This window comes from Piliocolobus tephrosceles, chromosome 9, assembly GCF_002776525.5.
Source record: "Piliocolobus tephrosceles isolate RC106 chromosome 9, ASM277652v3, whole genome shotgun sequence".
Classification (NCBI taxonomy): Eukaryota; Metazoa; Chordata; class Mammalia; order Primates; family Cercopithecidae; genus Piliocolobus; species Piliocolobus tephrosceles.
In genome coordinates, this window is record NC_045442.1 from 95,912,538 (window position 1) to 95,936,983 (window position 24,446).

Sequence of the window (24,446 nt, forward strand, 5' to 3'; positions counted from 1 at the left end):
TGACTCAGGATGGATCACAGCCACGAGACCCGCTAGACCACATACCCCCTACATGGCCCCAGGCCCGGGCCCGGGGGGGCCCGCCCCCTGCGGAGCCACCTCTCCCCCCCCCCCCCCCCCCCCCCCCCCCCCCCCCCGCCAAATGCTGGTGTCTGTACGGGAGGAGGTGCAAAATCCTTCTCTTCCAAGACTGGCTTCCTGAGCTTTGGTTGGCGGGTTTAAGGAAGGATTGCTGGAGCTCACAGAAATGACACAGCATCCTCTTCATTACAGAGGCACTTGGCAGTGGATTCACACACCCACCTCCATCGTTTCGAGATTTTCAGGATCCACCAATGTGGACAAGAACTCACAAAGCAGGTCCAGTAATGGCCAACTAGAGGCCACGCTGGGCATTCAGCTGTACTGGGAAGAGCTGGGGACGGAGGGACAGCAGCGGAAAACTTGGGTACCCAGGTCCTGTAAGACCTGCTGCTTCTACCCACAGCCACCCTTCTTTAGGAGAGGGCCTGCAGAACACAACCGACTTCCCCTCATCCTGGGTTTTCGGTCACCGGTAGGCTTGCACTTGGCTTTTACTATGTCCAGTCTTGCTACATTTAGAGGAGCGTCCAACAATTGTGACTGAATGGCTGAGTAGAGCGTGTTCAGAAACAGACTAAGACAGGTGACGGAAACAAGAGTCTCCCTCACAGCCAAGGTCATTGAGAGGTCCAGAGAGGTCAAGTAATTTGTCCAAGGTCACAGAGCAAGTTAATCTTCTGGACTGAGACTAAAACCCAAGGTTCCATGACAATACAAATCAATACCAATGTTAACATCTTATGCATAAATTCTCACTACATTTAATACTTCTATGCCAAACTATATTTTGTAATGCCATTCTTTTATCCCTTATTTGAAATAACTTATTTATATAAACAAAAATTCTTAAAAGGAAAGCCCCTCAGTGAAACCAAGTCCCTTAAAGGACACAGGGAAGTTTACTGAGACCTGTAGAACCTGAACATCATTAAGTCAGACATCACGTTTGAGTTCACTTCTTACTGTAACAGGTTCTGCAGAACTCTTTTCACAAAAACCTACGAAGGACAGATATAGCTGCCAGGACAAGTCCTCACCCGGGTGCTGTGCCCAGCTCAGACCTGCCGCAGTGCACACAGACAGCAGCTGCCAGATTAAGCAGCTCATTTTGAGGTTGATCACTGATGAGGAGAGCGAGAGACAGGACCTTTAGCCCCTTCACATATGCAAACTTAGTAAGAAAATCTAACAGGAAAACAGGCAGGGAGCCCGCTGACTTGGAGGTACAAACCCCAGCCCCACCACTGTGACTGTAAGCACTCCTGGGCATCTCCCTAGCCCTGTTTGGGTGCAACAGCTCTAACAGGGCGCTGCATTCAATAACAGCAAGTCAGCACCTTAACCAAGCTGTTTGCAGGCCTTGCCTTGAAATCCATGCAGCTTAAGACATAACACCCTGAGAGGGTGAGGCAGGAAGAGCGCTTGAAGCCAGGAATTTAAGACCGGCATGGGCAACAAAGCAAGACTCCCTTTCTATAGAAAATTTAAAAATAAATTAGCCTGGCTAGGTGTGGTGGCTCACACCTATAATCCCAGCACTTTGGGAGGCAGAGGTGGCAGGATCACTTGTGGTCAGGAGTTCGAGGCCAGTCTGGCAAACACGGTGATACCCCATCTCTACAAAAAATACAAAAATTAGTTGGGTTTGGTGGTGTTTGCCTGCAGTCCCAGATACTTGGGAGGCTGAGAAAGGGACAATCAGTTGAACCTGGGAGGCGGAGGTTGCAGTGAGCTGAGATCGTGCCACTGCACTCTAGCCTGGGTGACAGTGCGAGACTCCATTTCAAAAAATAAAAAATAAAAAGTAAATTAGGTGGGCCTGGTGGCACACACCCTTCAGCCCAAGGAGGCTGAGACTAGGGAGGCCGAGGCAGGAGGATCACTTGAGCCTAGGAGTTTCAGGCTACAGTGAGCTATGATTGTGCCACTGCACACCAGGCAGGGTGACAAAGTGAGACTCTGTTTCCAAAAAAAAAAAAAAGATACACAAACTGAAGTATCCTTTTGCCATCTCAGTGCAAGAGCATATTTCTTGTTTCCTTCTCTTTTTCAACAAGGGTAGGACCTCATTATGGCTGACTTTTCAGAAGATCACGTCTTTAAGACCCACCCAAGACACTGACTCCAATGACATCAAGGGAGATAAAGTGATTTCAGACAAAACGGGGTATCAATATGAAGGTGACATGTTCTATTAGGTCTCTATTGTGCTACTTCTCAATTGCTGGAGTAGCTCTCACACCTGTGTGAGTCGCTCAAGAACACAGGGCCAATACCACTTTCTACCACTGCTCTTGCAAAGAACTGGTTCACTCAGCATCCATAAAACCTACTGAAGTTTATCTCAATATACCAACAAAAAACACAGCAGGAAGGCAGGCACTACTTTGTTCTATGTATGTATTTATTTAACATTTATTAGATACCTACAATAACCAGGAATCATGTTTTTTTTAAAAAAAAATTTCAAATCTTGGCCAGCCACGGTAGCTCATGCCTGTAATCCCAGCACTTTGGGAGGCTGAGGCGGGTGGATCACTTGAGGTCAGGAGTTCGAGACCAGCCTGGCCAACATGGTGAAACCCTGTCTCTACTAAAACTACAAAAATCATCTGGGCATGGTGTGCTCGTCTGTAATCCCAGCTACTCGGGAGGCGGAGGCAGGAGAAATGTTTGAACCCGGGAGGCGGAGCTTGCAGTGAGCTGAGATCACGCCACTGCACTCCAGCCTGGGTGACAGAGCGAGACTCCGTCTCAAAAAAAATAAATAAATAAATAAAAATCAAATCTGTAAAATATGGCCCCAGGTGAGAAGTTACCAAAAGCAGCAGGAAAAGTTTAAATCATTCACTCCCCAAATTCTGCTTTGCAGCTTAGCTTAAAGGAAACCCCAGAATGGAGATGGCCCTGCCCAAGCCCGAGAGAAGGCAGGCAGGAAAGCCAGACCAGACGAGGAGGCAGATACGGGTGCCCCCACCTCTGGGCTCACCTCATGCATGAAGGCATATCTCGATTTTGGCAGGAATTCTCATCTGCCCTCCAATTTGGTTTTAAACTCCTGACTTCTTCTTTCCCTTTTTCTAGTTAAAAAAAAAAAAAAAGAAAGAAAGAAAGAAAGAAAATGTAAAACAAATAAAAAAGATTCATCGGGATATATATTTATTGTCCCAATGACTTTATTTGTTGTTTAAATCAAATCTAAAATTAAAGTAACAAATTGTGTCGTTTCCTTCATCCTTCATTAATGACAAAAACTTTCCATTCAAAAACTACACTAAGACAATGTGTTCCTCAACAGTAATCCAGCTTTAATTGTAGAGCATTAATTCGCCTTACAAACAAATTACAGTCAACTACGATTTATCAATAAGTACTGTACTGGTTGTGTGTTTTCTTTTGGCAAACTTTGAACAAATCAGAGAAGAAAACATAACTATTCATCATCATGTAGAAAAAGAAAAGAAAATGAACCTCAAGTATCTACCTATGTGTCAAGTGATTCATCCTGCCAGTAAAACTAAAATCTACACTTACAGCAGTTTTAAACATCCTTAGTGCAAGAAACATAACCAATTAATACAGATCAATACTCATTAATGAATATGGAAAATTTTCCTATACAGAGGTAGAGTCGAGGGCACAGGCTAAAACAGTATTCAGTAGTCTAAACAAGACTGAGTCTGGTTTTATGGAATCCACTTTAAATTTTAGGCATCAGACTGTATGTACATATATACAATAAATAGACTATACAATTTTTTAAAGTAGTTTAATAAACTCCACAAAATAATAGCAGATGCATTGAAATATTTACATAATTCAATTTTCAAATCTCTCATTCAAATAAAAGGGATAAAAATAAAATTCTGCTATTAAGGCAGCAGAACCTCTTTCCTGAAATGGATTGGTAAAATAAGATACTTCACTGGAGAGGAACTAATTTATGTTTAAGAGGTATTCATATTCAGCTAAGAAAATACATCCCTTTTTCAGCTATATAGATTAGGGAATATAAAATGCTATTTTCTACATTTTTAGACCTGCATTTAAAGTTCTAAACTCAACTCTGACTTGAAGAGAGAAGCTGATTTTGGTACCCACAGAGTAGACCATCACAATTACAATGGAAAGATAATTCATCTTTTATATTCTGTTTATTTGCTTTTGAAAGTTTGGGCCAGAAAGGCTGTGATAATAATTCTGACCCAAACAGGTATGCTTATACTTGACACAAATTTCACTAAAACCTAACACTTTTGGCTTGGAGTTCTTGGGATTCTGACTTTCTGAGTCCCTTCCATTTCCAAAGCATGTTTCATTGAGAGCAGGCAATGTTTGGGGATCAGGTACATGATTCAATACTAATTAAAATGCCAAAGTTTTCCAAGCTCACATGGGAAGAAGGTGAAACACAGACCTGCTGCTGCCACTGGCCTCCCAGAGACTTGAAAAAGGAAACAACTCAGAAATCTGTCACTGTGACCTAAGAAAATATGCAAAAACCCAAAGCATTATATATGCAAGTGACTCACATTCTTAGATTTCATATCAAATTCACTATTTGATATTCTATCATTAACTCTTTTATTTTACTTGGTATGAAAGATTCTTATTGAGCCCATAAGGAAATCAGGGATCGTCAGAAAATGAAAAAGTATGGTCATAATTAATGAAGCATAAACCTTCACAGTTTGAATTTTGTAGAACTTCTCTAAGCACCCACAATGAAATTGCAAGTTGAGTGTTTTTAAATTCAGTCATTCTGTGAAAAATACCTCAGTAAATAGTAACATTTTTCCCTTCAATGATCTTCCAACTGAAATACCCAACCCACCCTTGTTTTTTTTTTATTTTAGATTTTTAAAAAACTTTATACAAATAGACTAACTTTGATTTAAAGTAAACATATAAAAATTGAGAAGAATATTGCTTGCAACAATGGACTTGGAAGGAGAGGAATGGATTAGGCAGGGGTACAAAGAAATGGCTCCTACTCGGTAGCTTCGGGTGCACGCCCAGCACTCTGCAGAACTCTCACGGGGACACCCTCTGCTGCACAGTGTCCTTCAGCCCACGAAGTCTGACTGATTTTGTAACAACAACTTCAGGTCAGGAAAAAAACAAATGCAAGAAAATCGGAAGGCACAAGCACCCATGTGATCTAGAATGTTCTTGGGGTGAGGAATAAGGAGGGAAAGGGATACTTTTGGTTCAGCACTACAGTCAATTTCACCATTGTTGAAGAAAAACGGTATAAAATAAGGGTGTACAGAAATGGAACGAGCACAGCCCACTGGTGAGGAAGAAAGCTCAGAAGACAGCGCGCAGAAATAGTGCGGAGAGAAATGACCAGTACTATTTATTTGGAAGTCTGCGCCATGGTGGGTACAAACTACATCCCCTGCTCTGTGGGACCAAAATCAAAACAGGGCAAAAACAAAATCCCCCCATCCCAAAAAAGCAGCAGAAGGAATGCAAGAAGTCTTACAGGACACACTGGTCCAGCCCTGGGTGCAGCCAGCTCTGCATCCACGCTGCGCTCACCAACTTCAGCTACCGCCCCCACGGGGACTCCAGAGGGCCGGGCTGCTTAACCATTTTCCCTGCCTCTCCACGACTTCCCTTTCCCTTTATTTCCTCCTGCAGGATTCGAGTCTGCTTCCTCCACAAAGGAAGTGCTGTTGCTGACAGTGGTGAGAGCGAGCTGGGACCTCCAGGGCACTGACGCTTCCTCCAAGCTTTGCTGCGTGGGCGCTCATTCAGGCAGCCTGACGGAACTATGCGTTAAAAAAGAAAAGGAAAGAAAAAACAAAAACAAACCCACCCCAAGTCTGTCTTTTCTCAAACTAAAGGAGAAACTAAGGGATGGTGTGGCCTCTGGCGGGCCTCCACAGTTAGGAAATGATGGCCGGGGACCAACGGGGGAGAGTCAGGTTGTCTGCACTGGCTGAGCGCTTCCTCGCAGATCTTCTCAGGTCCTTGTACTTGTCCTCGCAGAGACGAGAGATGGCCTGAGGGGCAAGAGAGACAGTGTGGGTCAGGGCGGCCCATATCTGCGCCCATCGCTCACTCGCCCTGGGCGCCGAGGGCGCTGCATGATGGACAGGCAGAGCCCCTGCCCCTGTGGAGCTCCGGCGGGCAGCCCAGCTCTCTGCTGGCCGCAGGGAGATATGAAGGGAGTGTAGACTCAGCTCTTGTTTCCCAAGAGCTCACAGTCTGAGAAAAGACTCTCGGGATGTGAAATAACAGGACTGTGTCACCTTGCAATTGGCCCAACCAGGGTCAATGCTGGCTCCCCACCCTAGGGGTGTGGGACGGCCCTGACCCCACGCGTGCTGTTTCGAATCCTTGGCGTCCTCATCTGCAAGCGGGGCAAGAACAGCACCATCCTGGAAGGGCTGGTGTCAAGCACAGGCTTGCAGCTGAGCCTCACAGGGAGGAGAGCTCGGCCACCGGCGGCAAGGAGAGCTGCAGCCAGGCCACCAGCTAGGGACTCCGCAGAAAAGGATGAAGGACTTAAGTCACCTCTAGAGGGTTGCTGAAAGAGGGACCCAGGAGGATCACAAAAACATTAAGATGTGCAGATAATTAACACTTTGGTGATGAGGACGGGGGCCATGCTACCCTGGGAACAACTCTCCCAGGGCTGCCACTGGGTGTGGCTAGAACCGGCTGATGGCAAAAGCTGAGCCCGCTGTCCCAGGAGGGGATGGTCTGTGTCGCGGGAAGGCTTTGATTATTTGGAGAAGAGAAAGAGTAGCCTTGTCAGGACAGACTGGCCTTCTCTCCTGGCCCGGTGAAACCCTAGGGCCCGTGGCACAGCAGCCCCAGAAGCAGGTGAGCTCTCCCTTCTCAGCACTCGGAGAAACTTAACAGAGGGAACAGCAGGTACCAACTCCACCAACCTGGGCCTGTGCTCTCAGGGTGGCTGACCCGGAGCCCCATATATTCTTCAGCAGAGAACACAGACTCGCTTCCCTGCAGAGCTGCGTAGCCGCCAGGAGCTCCGGCTTGTCTCATCGGCACTGAAGCAGCCACTGGAGTCATGGCTGGTGACGAGGGGGACCAGGGACCGCAGCACAGGCTGAGAGGGGGCTCACGCTCTCAGGGAAAGCCAGATTCTAGCTCACATCTGTGCTTGCGAAGGCTTCACAACATTTGCCTTGCAGGAAATCCTGCAGAGGGAGGGTTTTCCATTTTCCCTCGAATAGATGACAACTGGGAGACTGGGTGGGCTTTCCATTCCAAAGGCCAGCACACAATCACGGGGACATGGTTGAGTTCTGAAATGCTCACTGGATTTTTATTTCTAACCAGTGCTATGCATCCAGTCTTTTCTATGGTTTACTTCTTGGAATTAACTTATTACTTTTTAAATTTTTATTTAACATTTTCCTTTCTTAAGCATGTAATCCATAACAGCTTTCTTCTCCCAGCTCTAGACCACCGTGTGGCCAGGCCATCACAATGCCACACCAACTCTGCACTGAGTGACAACGTCCCACCTGGGATGGGCAGTGGCATGGGCAGCACGACAACCTCTGCGTCTCACAAGCTAGGGACGTGACTGTGCCGTCCACTACTTGGAAAGGCTCTGTGGGATGAGACCAAGGCAGGACTGGGGACAAAGGTGCAGAGGGGAAAGGCTAGGGCACATCCTCTCTGGAGGAGGGTCTCTCCCCAGGGATCCTGCTTCATTACCACCCCATCCCTTTTCTTCCTACCAAAAGGTCAAGTGGGAAGAGCCTGGTGAGCATATGAGGTGGAGGCACATACAAATATGCTGTGGTGAGACCCAAAGTTACACAGCTTAACTACGGCCCAAAACCCAGACCAAGACTGGCGGTGCTGCCCTTAGCTCTAACTGGGCTATGGAAAAAATATTTTGGAAAAAAAAATCACAAGCAGAATCAAACCTTTTTGGATTCCCAATTGTTAATATCATCTGGCAGCATTTTCCTATAAAAGTGCATGCTGAGAAATACCTTTTTGAGGGGCTTATATTGTGGGAAATGCTTTTTGGGGGGACTTACAATTTTTTTAAACCTATCTGTAAAGGTAAGGGTTTTAAAAAATATTTTATTTCAAAATAGAATTGCAGTGGCTCATGCCTGTAATACCAGCACTTTGGGAGGCCAAGGTGGGTAGATCACAAGGTCAGGAGTTCTACACCAGCCTGGCCAACATAACGAAATCCCGTATGTCTCTACTAAAAATACAAAAAAAATTAGCCGGGCACAGTGGCGCACATCTGTAGTCCCAGCTACTAGGGAGGCTGAGGCAGGAGAATCACTTGAACCCAGGAGGTGGAGGTTGTGAGGAGCTGAGATTGCGCCACTGCACTCCAGCCTGGGCAACACACCAAGACTCCATCTCAAAAAAAAAAAAAAAAAAAAAAAACAAACTATGCTTATTAAGTATAAAGTGATATTAAACTGGTTATTAAAAATATGAAGCGGTTGGCCAGGTGCAGTGGCTCACATCTGTAATCCCAGCACTTGGGGAGGCCAAGGCGGGTGGATCACCTGAGGTCAGGAGTTTGAGACCAGCCTGGCCAACATCGTGAAACCCCGTCTCTACTAAAAATTAAAAAAAATCAGCTGGGTGTGGTGGTAGGTACCTGTAATCCCAGCTACTTGAGAGGCTGAAGCAGGAAAACTGCTTGAACCCGGGAGGCAGAGACTGCAGTGGGCCGAGATCGCGCCACTGTACTCCAGCCTGGGTGACAGAGTGAGACTCTGTCTCAAAGAAAAAAGGACAAATTATAATGAACTGCCCAGCTATATATCCTAGTAGCTCATCTTTATTTTACATCATGTAGTGGGGAAAATGATCAATGTGACCACATACATCCCTGGTCCTCAGATGATACATCAGCAACATCGCACCACAAAATGCTATTTTAAAGCATCTTACCTCAAGCTTGTGAGCCCTCTCCCTGCTCAGGGGCTCCAAGGGAAAGCTCAGGTTGTTCGCTTCTGCCAGAGAACGAAGGTCAAAATAATACTTGGCATAGACACTGGAAGGAACATTGATGTTGAACTGCAGCAATTCAAGAAACTGTCGCTCTAGCTCGTTCCTGCAAAGCAAAGACAAAAATAGCCTGTGCTTAGCCACCACACCAGGCCGCATGGCCTGCCAAGGCAAGTTGCTGGAGACCTGAGTCCAGAAAACTGCATCCTCCAGGGAGACCAGTGATCTAATTAAATGTCTGTTTGGACACCAGAGTTGCAGTCTCACCACCATATTGGGATTAAAAGCCAAATCCACTTGATCTGGTGCCCAGGATGAGGACTGATTAATTGGGATCATCACCAGGAAGGGTTTCAGGGTGAATCACTTCACTGAGATCTAACACACACATAGCAGGCTCTGGCTGCAAGTCTCCGTGAGGACAGGCTGCTAACACAGGGTGGAAGGAGCAGCCAAGAGCTGCCATGTAGAGTCCAGTGAGGGCCCTTCAGCAGGGCCCCAGAGGAAAACACTCAGCCTCTGCAGACCTAGAGGACCTTGGTTTCCTTGGTGGCCCCTCCCTGCCTCCAGGGAGAAAAGAGGGGAGGAACTGCGTATGCGCTTTCTTAGGCAAAAGGCAGGGATTATGGGGGGAGAGTGTCCAGTCTCTGCCTCAGTCTCTCAGAAAGAGAACTCACAAGCTGGGAAGAATGGAAGCAGTAGTTCCCACACTTGAGCATGCACTCCATCGCCTGGTGGGCTTGTTAGAACAGACATGGGGCTTCACTCTCACACTGTGGGAATCAGTAGGTCTGGGGTGGGGCCTGGGAATGTGCATTTCTAAGGAGTTCCCTGGTGATGGTGAGGCTGAGGCTCTTGCCTCGGGCCCACACTCTGAGAACCACTCAACTAAAAAGGTAGGTCAGGAGAGGAGGTCCTGAGACCCACCCTGCCAGCCCATCTACATGCTGATGGGTTGCTGGGAGAAATTTAGAAACTTCTACTTTGAGAACTTCTCGTGTCAGCTATCTTTCAAATTAGGTTGATTTCTGGATAGTTCCTCTGGGTGGGGAACCTTCTCAGTGAGGGAACTATCTGTGGAGCATCGGTCCTGGGTCAGGCACCCAGATTCAGCACGTTCTCCCCAGGAAGGCTCCAGGGGTGCCCACCCACCGCGCACCCTCCAGGCACTTCCTGTCCTTGCCCATACTATGCAGCATGTGGCTGCTGAACTCAGCCTCTTAAATTGGTCTCCTCATAGCCAGAAACTGCAACATCTGCCTTTGCGTGCCTGGCCCCCAGCACATGACCTCTCAGAAGGCTTCCCACAGCAGTGAAAGCTGAACTGAGGTGACGGAAGCAAGGAGCTCTGGCGGAGAGGAACCAGGGCTGAGGAGGGGGTATTTCAGGTAGAATGGGTCCCCTCCAACCTCCTGCAGGCAGCCAGAACACACAGTAACCATTTCCTGTGAAAGAAGCCAGGGCCCTAGTGCAGGGCCTCCACCCTCCTGACTCCGATCCCAGCCTCAGCATTCTGAGTCATGTCCCGCCAACTCTGCTGAACACTGCCGGTTCGGGTCTGAGCCCCACACACAGGCACCATCCTGTCCTGAGTGATGTCCCGAGACCCCTATGGCTGTTGCCGGTGAGTCATGGCACTCAGCTATAAAGGACTGAGGAGGGCTCCACACCAGCTCAAGTTGCTGTGACAAAGGACAGGAGCAGTAAGGAGGCGGGCAGGGAGGCTGGGGCTGAGCAAGGCCAGTGGCTCTGGGGAGACAGAAGCTGCTGGGCAAAGGAGCACTGAGACCCATGGGCAGGCAGCAAGGAAGGAGGCCTGAAGAGGGCCTGTTCCAGTCTCTTCATCAGATGAAGAGCGTCACTGCTTGTTTCCGCATAGCCTTGTGAAAAGACTTATAACAAGCTCCAAATGTATTTACTGTACTAAGTTTTATAGCTTTTAAGAATTTAGGCCAGGCGTGGTCGCTCACGCCTGTAATCCCAGCACTTTGGGGGAGGCTGAGGTGGGCGGATCACCTGAGTTTAGGGGTTTGAGACCAGCCTGGCCAACAGGGTGAAACCTCAACTCTACTAAAAATACAATGAAAATTAGCCGGGCATGGTGGCACATGCCTATAATCCAAGCTACTCAGGAGGCTGAGGCAGGAGAATCCATTGAACCCGGGAGGTGGAGGTTGAAGTGAGCCAAGATTGCACCATTACATTCCAGCCTGGACGACAAGAGTGAAACTCTGTCTCAAAAAAAACAAAACAAAACAAAACAAAACAAAACAAAACTAACTAGCCAGGCATGGTGGTGGGCACCTCTAATTTCCCAGCTACTCCGGAAGGTGAGGCAGGAGAACTGCTTGAACCCAGGAGGCGGAGGGTGCAGTGAGCCGAGATTGCCCCACTGCACTCCAGCCTGGGCAACAGAGTGAAACTCGATCTCAAAAATAAGTAAATAAATAATAATTTACTTTGATTTGGGATAATTTTTACTTAAAACAACTTTTATTTCAAGTGATCATCCTGTGAAATACTGGAATCCAGGTAAGATTTCAATAAAACAAAAGTGTCAGAGGCACTGCTAAGGCCAGAAGTGTCAAAATAAACGTCCAAGGAGCAAATCCCAGGTGAACCTGGGAGCTGCCATGGACACACCGCCGTCTGGTGGCCAACAGGCGTCACTGCAGAGCGTATTCTCCCAATGTTAAGAAGTCCTAGTATTCTGAGAACAGCCTGATAATCCTACCCAAAATGATATACAGACACCATGGTTCTCGATGGAGGCAGACACTATGAGCAAAGTCAAGAGGAAGCTGCTTTTGAACAAGGCAGCATTTTCCCAGGGTTCCCTGGAAAACAGACCAACCTTTCTCCAAGCTTGAGTTTCTGGTTAAGCTTTGGGGAAACAGATTTTAGAGCTGTTGTATCAAACAATGAATTTTTTTCTAAAGATTTTGAAAATAATTTTTTCTAAAGATTTTGAAAATAAAAATAATTTCCAAAACTTGAATTTCCAAACTACAGCAGCACATCTTTTACAGGGACACTGGCAGCTTGCTATGTGATAAATTATCAGAAAACTAATGTGATGCCAAGAATGGGCCTGATGGATTTACTATCAGCATTTAGATAACTATGAAGAAACAGTTTTGGTGTAAAACATTGTAAGAAATATATTCAAACTGATCAACAAAAAGCACATTTCAGAAATATTCAAAATAGATCAACACTGTATAAAAAACCAATTTGGTGCAATTCAGCAACTTGAAAACAGAACTCTAAAATGATGTAAAAAGCACCTAATATGCCGCCTATTTTTCTAGAAACTAGGGTCACTTTCCAAAAGAACAAGAAGCAGAGTCCTGAGGAGGTTATCTGCACAGCCGCACTTACAGCCTCCATTCCTACTAGCCCGATGTGGAAGCAACCCAAGTGTACATGGGTGGATGAATGGACAAACCAAACGGGACACACACCCTCAGGGCAATACTACACAGCCCTGAAAAGAAAGGAAATTCAGACACCCACGCTACAACATGGAGGAACCTTGAGGACATTACGGCAAGTGAAATATGCCGGACACAGAAGGACACAGACTTTATGATCCCACTTATGTGAGGTCCCGAAAGTAGTCAAGTTCATAGAGACAAAAAGTAGGACAGTGATTACCAGGAGCTGGAGGAAGGAGGAAAGGTAAGTTTGTGTTTAATGGGGGGAGAGTTTCAGTTTGCGAAAATTAAGAGTTTTAGAGATGGATGGTGGTTAATGGTTGCACAACAATGTGAATGCACTTAACGCTACAGAAATGTACACTTAAAAATGGCTACAATCGTAAATTTTGTGCTACATACATTTTACCACAATTTAAAAACAAAACCCCAGACACCAGGTATCTACAGAGGAACTGAAGTTCTTTCTCTGTGACCTCCTGTGCCATGCAATGCTTGGACAAATCACTTGATTTCTCCTTATTTGGATCTGTCTACACATGAAAATGACACTTACAGGAACACTGCAAAACAAAAACAAGAAACAGACAAACAGACAAACCCTGACGTGTAATTTTTTTTTTTTTTTTTTACAGGCTTTTTGCCTACAGAACTCTGCACGGTGAAATTTCATCGTCCTTTCCCCATCCACAGCGGTTGCCACTTCTTGCTCTAAAGCTGGCCTGTGATGCTGTGACCACTGATTATTGGTGAGAGTGGGAGAAAGGCTGGCCTTTGGCCCCATCTTCCCACATGAGGTCTGCCTAGAGATAACATCTGACTGGTGCTGGTGACTATCCACATGGCCTGGTGCCCTGACTGTTCTGCCTGCAAATCTCAGTGACACTCATCGTACAGTGTTCTTCAGCCTGCGCCCACAGACACGTAGCTACACGGTCAGCTGCCTTCCAAGCCAGAACCCCTCTGTCCAAAGGTACATGGGGGTACTCCAAGTCAAGTTCTCACTGTTGGATAATTCTTGAGCAGGAGATTAGCCTATGGTCAAAAATACCAGGAAAGTCACTTCAGGAAGCTGGGACACAGGAGGCCACGAAGAAGGGTACCTAGAAGAACAAGCACTAACAAAAACCCCATTTGAAAAGCTTTCCGTCTGAAACCTGTGAGCCCTCTCCCTGCTCAGGAGCTCCAAGGGAAAGCTCGAGTTGTTTGCCTCTGCCAGGAAACTGAGACAGATTAACACACTGCTAAATGGCAAAAAGTTTAAAACAGCATGTACAATATGGGCCCAGTTTTGTAAAAATAAAATCTATGTAAACACTGGGAAGTTCTATGTAATAAAAATGTTAGCAATATTCTGAGTGACGGGATTATAGAAAAGTATGGCAGGGCAGCCCTTGCTAGGACGGAGCCAACCCCAGGAGATCTGAGACTTCTCCTGCCCAAGCGCCTCCCACCCCGCCCTCAGCCCCAAGCCAGTGACTCTTTTCCCACTTGGGAGGTAGAACAAAAGGATTCTAGCATCCTGGGGACTTCCATAGCGTGCCAAGAATGACAGGCTCCTGGCATGCACCTCCCCTATTCTGGGACACCCAAATGGGATTTGCGGAAGGAACCCATTGCTCATCCAAGGCATTGCAGGTAGGGAGTACAGCTTGGATGGCTGTCCAGGCCCCTGTTCTACAGGCTGTGTCATATCAGCTCTATTCCTGAAGCTATGCTGGGAAAACTGACCGGCAGTGCCTCTGCTCATCTTTATCTTGGCACAGGGCCCCCAGCTTCCAGTGAGCCTCGTGCTGCCTCCTCTTCCCATAAAGGGCTACCAAGGAGTCATGATCTTCCCTCAGCCATTCAGCCAAGTGATGCCCAATTCCACCAATTCCTGGGAGCTCACACGGTTTTACTGGGAAAGACTGAATGAAGCATTCATTTCTAAAAATTCTAATAGTGAATCTATTTACTGTGTGGGTGCCACAAAATAACTTGGAGCCTCTAGCTCCACCAGCATCTATGTCCACAGATATCCCCAGCAGCTCCTAGAATACGGATTTAATTCCTTCTTTTAATAAAGTTTACAGGGTGTATCAGTTTGCAAGAGCTGCTATAACGAAAATGCTAGGAGGCTTAAACAACAGGAATTTTTTTCCCCACAGTTTGTGGCTGTAAGTCCAAGCTGCTGGCAGACTGGTATCTCCCGAGGCTGCTCTCCATAGCTTGCTGGTGGCCATCTGAGTCTCACATGCTCATCCCTCTGTCTGTTGCCTGTGTCCGGATCTCTTCTTCTTACAGGACACCTGTCATATTAGGTTAGGACCTACCCAAATGAACCAATGTTAATTTAATTAGGTTTTTAAAGACCTTATCTCCAGACATGGTTACATCCTAAACTAGGGGTTGGGAGGGCTTTGTATGTGAATTTGAGGGGGCCAAAGTTCAGCCCCGCAACACTGTCGTCATGCCCTTCAGAATTCATGTCCACCTTACACGCAGAACACACTCACCTCATCCTAACAGCCCCAAAGTCCTAACTCATTCCCGCTCCATCTCTAAGTCCCAAATCCTATCCAAATATCATTTGAATCAGGTATGGGTGAAGCTTGAGGTATGATTCATCCTAAGGTAAATTCCTCTCCAGCTGTGACCCAGTGACCTGCTTCCAAAATACAATGGCGGCACAGGCACAGGACAGACATAGGACAGGCATCCCCTTTACTTCCAAAAGAAAGAAAAAAACTCAGAAAGAAAGGGGTCACGGTATCCAGCAAGCCTGAAATCTAGCAGGGCAAGCTCCAGGGATCGAAGATTTGAGAGCAGTTCTCTCTGCTGATGTGCCATCACTGGCCCCCAGGAAGCCAGCCCTGCCTTGGCCTAACCCCCTGGAACCAAGGAGGAGAAAGCCTCACTCCAGGCTGTGCCTGCTGGGCCCACAGTGGCAGTGGCAGCCCTGTTGGCCTTGGTACCATCTCAGGATCATTCATCCCTTTCCTTGGAGGATATCACACATCATGCCAGACAGTTCTGTTGGCCTGTGGAATGCCAGAGTATGACAGCCTTGCTTCACCTGTCCTCTCTCTGGGCCCTCGGGTGCAAGCCGGCAGCACTTCTGCTGAGATGGCCGACTGGATCCATGTTTCACATCTGTAATCTCTTTAGCAAATGCTGTCCCACCATACCTTGTGTTGCCTCCAGAGCACACTTTCCCTTTTTTTTTTTTTTTTTTGCCATATGGATAAACTGAGATTAGAAGATTTGAGATTTCTAAATCTTTGGCTAGAAGATTTGGTTCCTTGTTACTGAATAATCCCTCCTTCTGTTTATCTCTCTCCTCTCATCACACTATACTACAAGCAGCAAGAGGAACCAGGCTGTGCCTTCCACACTGTGCACGGAAATATCCTTGGCTGAAACATCCACATTCATTTCTTAAACATTCTACTTTCCACAAAACACTAGAACACTATTTGGTCAGGTCTTTGCCACTTTCTAACAAGGATCACCTTTCCTCCAGCTCCCAGGAACATGCTCCTCACTTCTTTCTGAGACCTCACCACAAGCACCCTGGACATTCACACTGCCAACAACACTCTGTTCATGATGACATGTGAATGCATCTACAATGGTAGAGGCATTCTTTACAGCTGTCCTGTTTTCTGAGTCCTCACCAGAAGCACCTTTATTTCCCGCATTTCTACCAACAATCCCTTCAAGGCAGTCTTTGATTTTTCTAATATGCACCTCAAAACTCTTCCTGCCTCTATTCCTTACCGACTTTCAAAGCCACTTCCACATTTTTAGGTATTTTCTACAGCAGCACCTCACTTCCCAGTACCATAATCTGTATTAGTCGGCTAGGGCGGCAGACTAACACAGGTAACAAAGTCCTACAGACTGGGTGGCTTCAACAACAGAAATTTATTTTCTCACAATTCTATAGGCTACTAGTCCAAGATCAAGGTGTCAGTGGGGTTGGTTTCTTCCAAGACCTCTCTCCTTGGCTTGCAGATGCTACCTTCTCTGTGTCCTCACATGGCCGTCCCTCAGTGTTGTCTGTGTCCTAATCTCTTCTTATGAGGACATCAGACATACTGCATTAGGGCCCACCCTAATAACCCCATTTTAATTTAATTTCCTCTTTAAAAAATATATCTCCAAATATGGTCACATTCTGAGGGTCTGGGGGTTAGGACTTCACACATCTATTTTAGAGGAGACAATTCAGCCCATATCATGAATAGCATCTGTTACAGGACTCAGTGGGACTCTGGACCTCAAGCTGGGATATGCATTCAATTTACAGTACAGGAAGTGTCTCTAAGCATGCTTGAGAATACAGCATTAGGAAAGAGATTTCTAGATCTGTAACTTTCATTTCACTCTCCTAAAACTGACTTGCTGGAGAACAAATCTGTGTGCGCAGGTTTTCCTTCTGGCTTCTTCTTTCCCAGTCGCTCTTCTCCTGCCCTGGGAGGGAAAGGCAGGCTGCTCACCTGCCCTTACACTAAGGTTCACTGTCTCAGGGGGAAACCCTCTGAGGAGCCCAGGAAAGGGACTATATCCCAACATGTGGTGCTGGGAAAGTGAATGACTCTAATGACAGGCTACCTGGATGGTTTCCAATTTTTGCTTTCAACAAACTGAAGTAGGGGTTGGTAGGCTCATTTAAATAGCCTTTACTAATAGATGCCTGTGTAATTTTAGCATAAAATTCAAGAAGTGTTTTAAGACTTGAGTGACACTGCTATAATAAAACTCCTCAAAATTTCACCTACTCATCTGAACATGTGCTCTGAACTCACACTAAGGAGGCAAAAGGGAAAGGGGAATAAAACTGATGCTCAGCCTGGTTTCAATAATCATCATACACAAAAATATACACTAATGAAAGAAAAAACTACTGATCTCATTAAGAGATCTAGTTCCCATAAGGCTTTACTTTTTATATTTAAGAATTTATATTGACTTTTTTTTTTTAATACTTTAAGTTCTAGGGTACATGTGCATAACGTGCAGGTTTGTTACATATGTATACATGTGCCATGTTGGTGTGCTGCACCCATCAACTCGTCAGCACCCATCAATTTATCATTTATAGAGTCTTGCTCTGTCGCTAAGGCTGGAGTGCAGTGGCACGATCTCGGCTCACTGCAACCTCCACCTCCTGGGCTCAAGCGATTCTCATGCCTCAGCCTCCTGAGTAACTGGGACTACAGGTGAGCGTTACCAGTACCAGCTAATTTTTTGCACTTTTAGTAGAGACGGCATTTCACTATGTTGGCCAGGCTGGCTTGCACTCCTGACCTCAAGTGATCCACCCACCTCGGTCTCCCAAAGTGTTGGGATTACAGGTGTGAGCCACCACACCCAGCCTTAGTATGTCTATATTTTAATCAACTGTGTACTAATGACAACTCGGACCTGAAAGTGTTTTTAATAAATTAGAACATTATCATCCAGAAAACACTACTGCAATTTTGACTTAAATGTATATTTTTGATACAGAGAATTTTGAGGAAGAGGCTAATGTGTGAGGAAACTAGAAAGAAAATAATGAGTTCAAGGAGAAAAAGGAACAATGTAAAATTTTCACCTCTAAGAAAATGGGTAATTGTGAGTTTCATATTACTCTGGTATATTCAGTCTCCAATGTATACTTTTAACTTTAAAATCCTACGATATAAAATATATTGCAAATAACATCCTTTACAATGACTAAAACTTGGGATAAACATTTTCAAATGTCAACTACAAAGGCCGAGGCGGGCAGATCACCTGAAGTCAGGAGTTTGAGACCAGCCTGGCCAACATGGTGAAACCCGTCTGTACTAAAAATACCAAAAATTAGTCAGGACTAATGGCAGGTGCCTGTAATCCCAGCTACTCAGGAGGCTGAGGAGACTCACTTGACCCGGGAAGCAGAGGTTGCAGTGAGCCGAGATCACTCCATCGGACTCTGACCTGGGCACAAGAGTGAAACTCTGTCTTTTTTTTTTTTAAAAAATGTAGTGGGTATATAAAATTTTTCAAACTTCTTCTAGGGATAAACAGGCCAAAATGTATAAAGACCTCCGCTATTGTGGTCACTGGCTGGCACCTCCAGAAAGAAATGGAGACACAACTGTGCCAAGTACCTCTGCATAATCAGGAACTGTAAATGTGTGGTTCAGAGGATCCTTTCGGCTATCACCCCTATCAGAAGGAAGCTCCATGCTCCCTCCCATCTTCTGGCAGGGGGAAAACATGTCTATCCCTCCCCAAATATCCATATATGTGACTGTTTGATCAGCGTTTCTACGGAGAACATATAGAGTCTTATAGTTTGTTGATCATATAACCAAAGAGTAAACAATATATTGTAGATGGACCACAGTGGCTCTCAAAACCAACAGTAGAATAAAATATGCAAGAATCTGAACATGCAAGGACTCAGTCTGGTTGGGTTACAACTTTGCCTACTCTGGGCCTTCAGTCCTCAGAGCTCTGCAAGGAAAGCAGATGAGCACAGGGTGCCTGAGCTGCATCTCCCCATGATCTGTTCTCCAGTCTGGCAGAGGGCAGTGGAAAAAGGTGGCACTCCAGAGTTTCTTCAGGAGAACTATTTATGGTCAGACCTTTTAGAAACATCAGGGCTTCCTGATTGTCTCCTTCCTCTGCCCAGCTACAGGCATGCGGGGCACTGATCAAATGCTGCATGAGTCACTAAGGTTCAGCCAGTGGCTCAGATGGTGATGGGGTAGCCTGGGCACCAACAACTTTCAAAAAAGACGAAAAGCAGGCTAAAAAATGATCAATTTTCTTTGGACAAAATACGGAACAGAATTTTAACATCAATCCTACTATTCTACTAACCACAGTGCTGATTCTTTCAAAATCTTAATGAGTAAAGCAGCAGCTTCATTCAGTACAGGAACTATTACTATTGTGCACTTGAAAAAAAAATCCAACCTTATTATAATGTGTAATTGTTTAAGCTATTGACTGCCCATCAAAAGAACAGATATTAAGGCTATCATTATCAAAACAATTCTTGATATTAAGTTAATTTCAGCTGAATGAACACTGGCCAACTGTTTTAACTTCTCTGTGTAGAAAAAGAGTTGATTTACAAAAAATAGTTTTTTTTTTTTTATTAAGTATTAGATAAATGAAACAACTGTAGCTCCAATTGCTTAGAAGAGAAGAAACATAAATTTTGACTGACTTACTAGTCAAGTGACCTGGGCATCTCAGTGCCTCGTTTTCATCTATAAAATGGAAATAATAGTACCGCCTCATGTATAAATGTGAGATGTGAATTAACACAGAAAAGTCATTTCTTTTGAGCGAGGAAGTGCTCAATATAGGATAGCTGCTGCTGCTCTTGTTGTTACTGTGATTATAAATTCCTGGTAATTGGTTTTTACTGACTTGAATTTAAACCTTCAATGAATACAACCTAAGTACCTAGAATTCCAAATTACCTTTACCATCCTATCTTCTTATTTAAGGAGAGCAGGAAAAAGTAAAAATGAATGTTTCATGCCCTTAATTAAAACATCTTCGTAACTGGGGACCAGTACACATCATTTTCATTTGGCCACTGTATAATGGTCACTGGGATTGAGAAAGGTGAGCCTTTCCTCATCAGCTGGGGGTTAACCTCCCCACTTGGTTCTTTTGTTGGGACATTACTGACCCTCTCTAGGCCTCAGTATCCAGATCTGTAACATGGACATCAGTACACATGTCACAGCAGTGCTGAGAGGATTCAACTGACATGTGCATGAACTGAGTAATGTGTACCTCCTGACAAACAGTTTATAAACATTTCCTCAAAATTTTAAATCAACTAAGGGGATTTTCCATTGATCCTAAGTTTCCACGAAAATTCAGTTTGCTGGCATTTTAGTGAATTAAACCTTAAGAGTACAAAGAGCATCTCCTCCACACCTCTAATGTTCTTCACTGACCATTTTTCTCTGTTCTCTTCTGTTTTCATGCTTCTGTGGTATCTGTAATTTGTGTTTGTCTCTCACTTCCTTTTACAAATACAGCTAGGATACAAATCAAAATATTTAAGACTGAGTCTAATTTCATCAGGTATTCTGGCTTTAAGTGGACACACCTAGTCATGGCGGGGGGACCCTCTGTGCTCTCACAGAACCTGGGCACCACCTAAACCAAGTCACTGGTCATGTACCATCTAACAGGAGGGGACAGCCAGGAAGTCATCACGTGACATGCTGGTCAGTGTCAAATGATACCAAGGAGCTGAGGAAAGATAATCCCTAATAAAGAAAACAGGCCAGAATTTCTTATACCTTGCACCCAAATGTCCACCTCCTTTATGATATGAATGACAACTGTTTTAGTAGCTGCTTTCACCATGAAATATAGTCAAGAATTTTATTTTTCTTACTATATAGTTCTGATTTTAAAAAAAACTTCTTTACGTGTTTCTTACTTTATGTAATAGAGAACTGCAGACACAGGATGAAATTTTATAGGTCTGCAGCAGGAATAGGCTCTGCAACAAATGCCCTAAGAACATAAGCATACTTCAAAGGCCACCACAACAATGGGTGCCCAGGGAGTTAGTAACCGGAGGCAAGGAGGGCCCTAGGCTACTGCGGAATCCGGAACCCACATGCCCACAAGTCTGCAGCCCAGGGACGCCCCTGCAGTGGTAGCTGTCACAGGCACTGGGAAGGTCCTGCATCTGAGGATTACTGGGGGCAGGGATGTGGGTGTAGACTGGGACAGAGCTGGTAACCTCCTCCAGCTTAAAGACACCTTGAGTTGGTTTGCCAAACAAAACGTGTGAGAAAAATTTTAGCAACAATAATGTCAGAAGTGACTATAAATCATAAGGAACTGTAAGTCAAGTAGTGCTAGCCGATTGTTTTCTACAATCCCTTCTTCCCCAAGGGCTCTGAACTCAGTTCCTGGATTCCCAGTCCATAGAGACTCCACTCCCCCCACAGACAAGAGTCTGCAGGTGTCCTACTAATAATCCTCACTTAAATTAAAGACTGGCCCATCTGAGAAACCCTGACACTGCCCAAAGAGTAAGGGGAATGGACAGCTCTCAGTCCCCACGCCTCCCAAGGCCGATGCCCCTCCATGAGCCATGTTCATGCTGCAAGTGGGAGCCCCGGGACACAAGGATGACCTGAGGCAACTGAGCCTGCAAAACATGACAAAGAAGTGGATGTTTTCTCTGTGAAACTAAACAAAAATATAAAATATTTTAGCTTTTGTGCTTTTTGGATTGGCTTACTGCCTACAAAGGATTGTATGGGGGCATTACCTCTCTGTGATCAGTCTGCAGTGAGATACGAAGCCCAAATATAAACCATCACAGGCCGCTATCAGTGCTGGACCACACCTTTCTAATTAAAGGAGTGTTTGCCTACAACATAGTTTCCGTAAACCAATTTCACAAAACCTGGAGGTGTCGCCAGTACCTGTTCATGATCCACATAATGAGAAATGCAGGTTTTCATATGTAATATTCCATAGCCATGCCCTCGTGGTACCAGCTCACAACAGACATTCAGTCAAATGCATTCATTCTGCACTATACAGACCATTAAAAAAGGAGGCAGCTTTCTTTCCAAATGGTCTGGCCAAGACTCTGATGGCCACCTGCCCCTGTCCCCCTACTCACATGTCCTCCACCGTGATGTCTTTCAGGATTTGGCAGTAATCCACATTCCATACAGCCTGGTCATCCCACACCTTGGAGGCCAGCAGGATCGCCCCTAAAACAATCCGCTTCCAGTTGGCCGGACAGATATCTATCTCTGCATATGTTAAAAGTCTTTCAAGGTACACCTGGGAAGACAAGACAATGCCAGAGCTAAGTGATTTGTTTTCTCCTAAACACCAGCACACCTCAAGAAATGCTAAAATATTATGTATCATATCCACCTTTAAATGGGAATTTATCACCCAATCATATTTATTTTGAAAAGGCCAAAGGGCTCAATGAGTCTGATGAAACATGGGCTAAAAGTCCCACTCCGTCAGTGGACAATGTGGGTGCAGCTGCATCTTAGACTCTGTGGAAGAACCAATTCCAGGAAGCACAGGCTAATTTCTCACTCTGTCAACTGTGATATCCATACATGTTAATGAATGTTCCAACAGAAAGGATAGAGAATACACTTATTTTTTTGTTTGTTTGTAGGTTTTTAAAAATTAAGCTTTTTGTTTTGAGGTAACTGTAGATACACATGTAGTTGTGAAGCCTATCTTTTAACTACTATGGTAAAATATACACAACGTATAATTTACCATTTAACCATTTTCAGTTCAGCGGCATTAGGTACATTCACACTGTTGTGTTGTTTCTGCAGTGTGGTGGTTACCACATTCACCTGACACACTGCTGTGCAACCATCACCACCAACCATCTCCAGAACTTTATCATCTTCCCAAACTGAAACTCTACACCCGTTAAATAATAACTCCCCACTTCCTCCCTCTCTGCAGCTACTGGCAACCACCATACTCTATGAATCTGTCTCTATGAATCTGACTATTTTTGGCATATGATATTGGTAGAATCATAAAATATTTGTCCTTTTCTGTCTGGCTTATTACCACTTTGTGTAATGTCCTCAAGGTTCACCCATGTTGTGGCATGGGTCAGAACTTCCTTCCTTTTTAAGACTGAATAATATTCAACTGTATGCACATACCCCATCATGTTTATCCATTCATCTGTCAATGAACATTTGAGCTGTTTCCTCCGTTTGGCTATTGTGAACAATGCAGCTATGAACCCTGGTGTACAAACATCTGTCTGAATCCGTGCTTTTAATTCCTTTGGGTACATACCCAGAGGTGGAATTGCTGGATCATAGGGTAATCCTATGTTCAATTTTTGAGGAGCTGACATACCATTTTCCACAGTATGCACCATTTCACATTTTGGCAGTGCACAAGGATTCCAATTTCTCCACATCCTCCCTAACACTGCTTATTTTTCTGTTTTGTTTTGGTAATAGTCGTCCTGATGGGTGTGAAGTCGTGTATCATTGTGACTATGATTTTATATACCTATTTTTAAATCATTAAAATGATTGGAAAATAAAACCAAGTAATACAGGATTTCTAAACTGACAGAATTTAGGTGGAAGACAGACATCAGAAATATCTACAAAGTCCAGTAAGTTGGGCCATGAGGTAAGAATGTCTTTTTTAGTTTCCATAGTAAAACTCTGTTTATTATTGATAGTATGTCTTAACACTTCTCTGAACTATGAAACTACTACTATTTTTTGTCAAATGCATTTTTTATCAAACTACTAGTTTTTATCAAATGCATCTGCAAAGTGAAAATGTATCAGAAAAAAAAACAAAATTAAACAGACATCATCTATGCTTTAAGAACTTGCAGATAAAACCTATTAATGTTATAATTATTCATAGTATATAATGTCTTAAATATTAAAGTCTTAAATATTGCAAAACGCAAAAAGGCACATTTATTTATACATAAATAAAATACGATTATTTTCAGTTAAATGATACCAACATTCCCGAAAGGAATGGGAAAGGTTTGTTGTTGTTTTGTTTTAAAAAGGAAGAATTCACACCTGTTACTTCTTTAGGATGTTCTTGAGACATCTTAATGAAGTTTAGGAAGTTCTTGAGAAAAAGGGTAATTAACACTGACTGGGAGAGGCCTCTTACGGGATGCAAATGCACAAGGCCTGTGAGGGGATGCAACAACCACAGAAGGTGGACTGCTATGGAAGAACCCCAGCTCCCAGCTTGCACAGCTAGGTAGGTGCTGTTCTCTGGGACAGGGTGCACTGGGGAGGAAGAGGTTGGTAAAAGATCGCAGGCCTAACTCTGGGTGATTTCTGTCTTGAAATGTCCTAGAGGATGCCACATAAGTAGTGAACACACAGGTCTGGAGCTCCAAGAAGACAGCACTGGGGTGCCAGTCTGAGAGTCTGTGACAGG

General features: G+C 44.8%; 1 protein-coding gene across 2 annotated transcripts in view; it reads right to left on the reverse strand.

The window, feature by feature from the left end:
* Nucleotides 1-3,371: 3,371 nt before the first annotated feature.
* Nucleotides 3,372-24,446, reverse strand: part of CCNY (cyclin Y) — a 237,003-nt gene continuing 215,928 nt past the window's right edge. Inside the window, exons 8-10 of one of the 2 annotated variants that reach the window (XM_023218194.2) lie at nucleotides 22,138-22,304; nucleotides 9,001-9,163; nucleotides 3,372-6,095 (exon numbers count right to left, since the gene is read on the reverse strand). In XM_023218194.2, the coding sequence (XP_023073962.1) occupies nucleotides 5,979-6,095; nucleotides 9,001-9,163; nucleotides 22,138-22,304 (447 nt within the window). In that variant the 3' untranslated portion in view covers nucleotides 3,372-5,978. The remainder of the gene's footprint in view (nucleotides 6,096-9,000; nucleotides 9,164-22,137; nucleotides 22,305-24,446) is intronic. The other variant, XM_023218193.3, reaches the window with a different exon arrangement.